The sequence below is a fragment of the Vigna unguiculata genome, chromosome 6 (assembly GCF_004118075.2).
Source record: "Vigna unguiculata cultivar IT97K-499-35 chromosome 6, ASM411807v1, whole genome shotgun sequence".
Classification (NCBI taxonomy): domain Eukaryota; kingdom Viridiplantae; phylum Streptophyta; class Magnoliopsida; order Fabales; family Fabaceae; genus Vigna; species Vigna unguiculata.
The window spans coordinates 6739090-6745141 of record NC_040284.1 but is presented as its reverse complement, the minus strand read 5'-3'; the positions used below and the strand labels follow the sequence as shown (position 1 = coordinate 6745141).

General features: G+C 28.8%; 1 protein-coding gene across 2 annotated transcripts; it reads left to right on the top strand.

Moving 5' to 3' along the window:
- The first annotated feature begins 2863 nt into the window (after window positions 1-2863).
- LOC114189244 lies at window positions 2864-5257 on the top strand. 2 transcript variants are annotated; one of them, XM_028077965.1, is made up of 6 exons: window positions 2864-3025; window positions 3130-3216; window positions 3351-3545; window positions 3659-3826; window positions 4200-4253; window positions 4834-5257. In XM_028077965.1, exons 1-6 carry the CDS (start codon window positions 2879-2881, stop codon window positions 5206-5208), a joined length of 1026 nt encoding a protein of 341 aa, XP_027933766.1. In that variant the 5' UTR covers window positions 2864-2878; the 3' UTR covers window positions 5209-5257. The 2 variants fall into 2 exon arrangements, with proteins under 2 accessions (XP_027933766.1, XP_027933767.1); XM_028077966.1 differs by lacking the exon at window positions 4834-5257 and adding an exon at window positions 4481-4708.
- Window positions 5258-6052: the final 795 nt, after the last annotated feature.

Genomic DNA, 6052 nt, shown 5'->3' with positions numbered 1-6052 from the left:
CAATGCAATAATTATCCTAGTTACACAACAAGGTCTGCATTTGCATCTAATGGATGATGTTACAACCTATTTGTATAGTTCTCTTGAGAATGATATTTATATGAAAATCCTTGAAGAATTTAATTTCCCCAACAAGGTAAATTCTAAAGAGGGTTATTCAATAAAATTGAACAAGTCCTCTTATTGATTAAAGCAATCAAGTCGTGTGTGCTATAATCGTCTTATTAAGTATTTGTTAAAAGAATGATATAGAAATGATTCTTTTTGTCCTTGTATTTATATGAAAATATTAAGGAATGAAATTGACATAATTATTATTTATGTAGATGACATAAACATCGTTGGAACTCCTAATGAGCTCACAAAGGAAATTGATTGCTTAAAGAAAGAATTTGAGATGAATGATCTTTGAAGGGCAAAGTTTTGTTTGAGATTAAAAATTGAGTATTTAAATAAAGGTGTTTTTATACATCAAGAGACTTATATAATTAAGGTGCTTAAAATGTTCTAAATGGACAAGTCACATCCATTATGCACTCCAATAGTTGTGAGGTTGTTAGATGTTGATAAAGGATCTTCTTAGAACTCAAGAAAATGATGAAGATCTTATTGATCTAGAAGTACCATATATTTGTCTCATAGGAAGACTAATGTATCTTACTAATTATACTCGACCTAATTTTGTGTTTGTTGTAAATTTGTTAAGCAAGATATAATTCTTCAACTACAAGAAGAAAATGGATTGCAGTGAAACATATACTTCGTTACGTTGAGGGATATTTGTTTACATGCGATAGCACAATGATTTCATGATGGTATATTAAATAAACCATAGTAACAACATTGTCTAATCATATAAAATCTTTTTGTTACATGAGGTAAGTTGTGAATGTGTTTGGTTAAGGTCTATAATTCAACATGTGCAAGAAACTTGTGCCTATCCTCAACAAAGATGGGATCAACAACTATATATAAAGAAATAGTGTATTGTTAAATACAAAGGATGACAGATATCCAAAAGATTCATTCATGTTAAAATTTGGCAGGTCTATTTATAAAGTTTTTGCCAAGAAAAACTTTTGAGCAAATGATTCACAAGTTTGGACTTCGTCATCATAATGATGTAAGTTTACATGAGGGGGGGAAATAAAATATGTGATGAACAATATTGTATTAAAGAATACAGAATGTTGTACTCCTTTTATTGCATTAGGCTTTTATCCCAAAGGATTTTTCTTAGTAAGGCTTTAATAAGACACATTCTTATCAATGGACACCAAGGAGGAGTGTTATTTATTAATGGTCGTCCATTGATTTGATAGAAGTACTCATATTATTGATATGATTGATACTCCTTCATATGATTAAATACTCTTTATGTAAACAGTTGTATTAACTATTTGATATGTATCCTTTAGGCTACATCTTGGATCTATAGATAGAATCCTTCCTATTAGTAATAAGACATATACAAAAATTACTCTTCACTTCATTATGCCTTATTTCTTTTCTTCTTCTTTCTATTATTAGTTTTATTTTATAACAATAAAATTATAAATAGCATATATTTATTAAAAGTTAATAAAGATATATAATAAATATTAATAAATGTGTAATAAATACCAAATATTAAATAAGTAACATACGTAATTATATCTTAAATAAACTTAAAATCATAAGAAGAAACAAATAAGTATTATACATATTTTATGACTCTCCTAACTATATACATATTTTACTATTCATCTAAAACTGTTATTAACTTTTCATAAAATATTTTATACAGTATTATATATATATATATATATATATATATATATAATTATAAAAATTAATATAGACATATAATAAACGCTAATAAATGCCATACAATAAGTAATAAATACTAAATATCAAATGTTGTGAATTAATTACTGTATAAAAAGTAACATACAATAGTTATTACATGTTAAATATATTTTTCAAATTTTATATAAAAGATTTAAAATCATAAACGAGAAGAAGTCAAATGAACATTCCACATCTTTTTATGGCATTCGAGATCTTATGTAGCTAGAGATGACAAATAAATATGTTCCTGTGGATATTGCCCGAACACATTCTTGTTGTGATGGAAAATCCACACCTTGACTGGATATAGATATGAGTATGGGGACTACCCGACTTCTCAATTGGGTATGGAGAAGTAAATATTTGCTTCGTCCTCGTTCCCACACCCCCCATAATACTCATCCTACCATATCCCTGTCCCTACTTAAATTCTTAAAACACTCATTCTATCAAGTGACCTTATAATATATATATCCATTGAATTTTGGTACGGGGATGATGATGAATTTTTTCTCTAGAGATGAGTATGAGTTAATTAAACTCGTCCCCATCCATTATCATTCTTATATGCAGTAAATGTTTTACTTCGTTATTCATTTAACAATGTTATTAACTTCATTTTGAGTATTTTAATGAATTTATTATGATTATTATATATATTTATATATTATTAAAATTATAAATGACATATAACTATTAAAAGTTAATAAAGATATATAATAAATGCTAATAACTGTCATATATTATATAATAAATAATAAATAATAAATATCAAAATATTAAATATTATATTAATTGCTACGTAAAAAGTAACGATAGTTATTATATTTAAAATATGTTGTTGACATTTAAAATCATAAATGAGAAGAAACCAAATGAGTATTATACATTTTTTTTATGACAGTTATGACTATATACATCATATGTTTGACTTTATTATTCATCTAAAAATGTTATTAATTTGACCTTGGATATTTCAATCTATTTATTATATATGTGCATGTGTGTGTGCATCAAACTATTGTGTTGGGTAATAGTTGTGAAAAAGATGATCCATATATTGTTGTTTGTTATGTATTTGTTAAATACTCATGTTACTTATAAAGTTGACGGAAATCCATCTATACTAAAGGAAGATTTGGAGTTGGAGAGAAAACTTGAGCTTATTAATAAGCCTCCTATTAAGAGTATTCATGTATGTCTCAACTTTCTGATATTTCATGATATGCTTCCATTAGTTGATACCACACTACATCGTTTAATAATTTCATTTGTATTGCTTTACTTTGAATCTGTAAGACAAAGATCGGACACATTGTTGATTGCATTGACATTTTGAAACAACCATCATTTGACCATCCTTTATTAAAGAGCCATAAGTTGCAGGTATATAATTAAAACCTCTAATTACAAAGAAATTTCACTTTCATTTTCTTTCCAATATTTGGGGTTAACTTTCAACACTTCTTTGCCAATGTTTCCATGCTCTCAAAATTGTTTCTTTATTTCTTTATTTTTAGAGAAAACCCAACTTTCAAAATGTGACTAGAGAGACAAGTCAGAAAACTTTAGGAACTAGACCCATATTTGGATTGGGTAAGGATGAATGTCCAATGGGGACTGTTCCTATATTGAGAACAACAAAAGAAGACCTTATTAGAGAAAAATCGTTACTTAACGATCATATATTGGTTCATGACCTTCCTGGTGTTCATGTAAGATATTTTTATTAAAGTAGTTTAAAATGTTGGTACTTTATTTTTTTTAAATTATATTCAATCTAATTTTTTCAATCTGGCTATTTATTAAAATATATTTAATTTTTCAGATTGCAGAAGTTTCCCTTAAACCAAATTATGGTCCTTATTACGGTGTCGGAGGTACAAATAGTATTTTTAATCCGCGAGTTGATACCAAGCTTCAAATCTCTATGTCTCATTTATGGGTTCAAAATGGTCCCATAGAATCCACTAACAAAATCTCATTAGGATGGCATGTGAGTTGAAATTTTAACAATTGGCATTTTTTACGTATGTGTGTGTGTGTGTGTGTGCATGTGTTCGTGGGCGTGTGTTTGTGTGTGGGTGTGTTCGCATGTGTGTGTTTATGCGTGACAGTGTGTGCATGTGTGTGCTTGTGTTTGAGTGAGTGGATATGTGTGTGTGTGTGGGGGGGTGGGTGTTTTTATGTATGTGCGTGCGTGTGTGTGTGTGTGTGTGTGTTGGTGCATACGTTTGTGCATGTGTAATGCATGCAGGCATGTTAGCATGTGTGTATGCGTACATGTGTGCGTGCATGTGTGTTAATTAATTATTATTAATTTGATAAAAGAAAAGAATTTTCTAGTTAATCCAGTACACTGCTATCAGGTGATTCCACAACTATATGGTGATTATGCAACCCATTATTATACTTCATGGACGGTAAGAATATATCATTACATTTTTTTATACTTAGTTTATAGAAATGAATTATAGATGTACTCCCTTAATAAATCTTTCTTACTTAGTGAAGGATATTTTTTTCTCTTCAATTTCGTGTATAAGGATATAATTAAGTCCTTAGTTTATATCCTAAATAAATTTGAATTAATTAATGTATCATATTAATATCATTATTCAAAATTTGATATGGTGTTAAAAATTTACAGTCAGACAACTACAAGAAGACAGGATGCTACAATATTCGATGTGCAGGTTTTGTTCAAACTAACAAAGAAATTTATCTTGGTGTACCCTTAGACCCCGTCTCTCATTATGGAGGACCACTTTATGCGTCTCCCTTTTCTATTTCTTAGGTCATAATCGTTGTATATAACTTTCACTATAATAAAAACATAAAATTAGATTTACCTCATATGGGATTAATATATTTTGATTTCTTGAATAAACTTTTTTAATTGAATTCATATAGTGAAAAAAAAAAGTTAATATTGTATGGTAGACACAATTAACACTAAGCATCATATATATTTTTTTCATAAAAGTGTGTGTATGTTTTCAGGATCATGTGACCAAAAATTGGTGGATAAGTATAGAAAATAAATTTATTGGATATTTTCCAGCAAAATTGTTCTCAAACATGAGCTCAGCTGATCAAGTAGGGTGGGGAGGAAGAACAAGAACTCATCCTGGTACTCAAAGTCCTCAAATGGGGTCTGGACATTTTCCTCATGATGATAATCCTAGGCATGCTTGTTACTTTAAACTAGTTTCGATTCAAGATAATGAAAGAAAAACTCATGGAGCTAAAGTATATGAAACCCATTCCTTCACTGACAATCCCATGTGTTATGATGTTAGATACTATGGAGATCAAGGACCCCACTTTGGTTACCTCCTCATGTTTGGAGGACCCGGTGGGAATTGTGGCAATTAATTTTATTTTCAATTAAACTTTAGATGAAGTTAAGAAAAACAATCATGATTTCGAATAAACTACTATTATAATATCTTTTTTTGTAGTGGTAGATTAATATTGTTATTTTTCATCTTTTAATTTAGTTTTGAAATATGTTGCAAAACTTTTGTTTATAGGTAGACAATTATACCAATATTTCTTTATCCATAACCGACGAATTTTATTAATGTCAGTTACTCAGAAATATTAAATATATCTCCCACCAATGGATTTTTATGTATGTAACATTACTTCACAATAAAGTTATAATTTATATGTTATATTCTTTTAAGTTTCAAATTTTCGTAATTAACGAAATATTTTGACAATTGTCATTTTGAAGGTGAACATTCAAAGTTCATTTCTTCAAAGCTCTTCTCTAAAAGTTTAAAATGTTTCATGTCCACTAATGGTTGGATTCTCATTATGCATTAATGATGGGTTTTCTTGATTTTTGAGTATGTTACATCAATTGGCGGCTACTGTTCCATCTATCCATGCCACACCAGCCATGGTACATTTACTACACCACTCTTGCCAACACTATCAATAGTGTTAATAAGTGGCTTGATATATCCAACCTAATTCTTGAAAGGATCATTATCCACTTTCATTGATTTTTCTTCAAACTTGAGCCTACCTTGCTCAATTTTATCTAGAATGGTATTTTTGAAATGTACATAGTTACTAGTCATATGACAATAAGTATGATGAAACTTGCAATACTTTTTCCCTTTCATATGTTTCATATAAGGTAATTGTTAAAGTATACATGTCTTCACAACCAATAAGGTTTTTATGATAACAGAATACTCTACTAGAC

Excerpts from the sequence above, each read along its gene's own strand:
- LOC114189244 (XM_028077965.1), top strand. The coding sequence starts at position 2,879 with ATGATCCATATATTGTTGTTTGTTATGTATTTGTTAAATACTCATGTT. Across the intron at positions 3,217-3,350 it reads TAAAGAGCCATAAGTTGCAG|AGAAAACCCAACTTTCAAAA; the intron begins GTATATAATTAA and ends CTTTATTTTTAG. Across the intron at positions 3,546-3,658 it reads ATGACCTTCCTGGTGTTCAT|ATTGCAGAAGTTTCCCTTAA; the intron begins GTAAGATATTTT and ends TTAATTTTTCAG.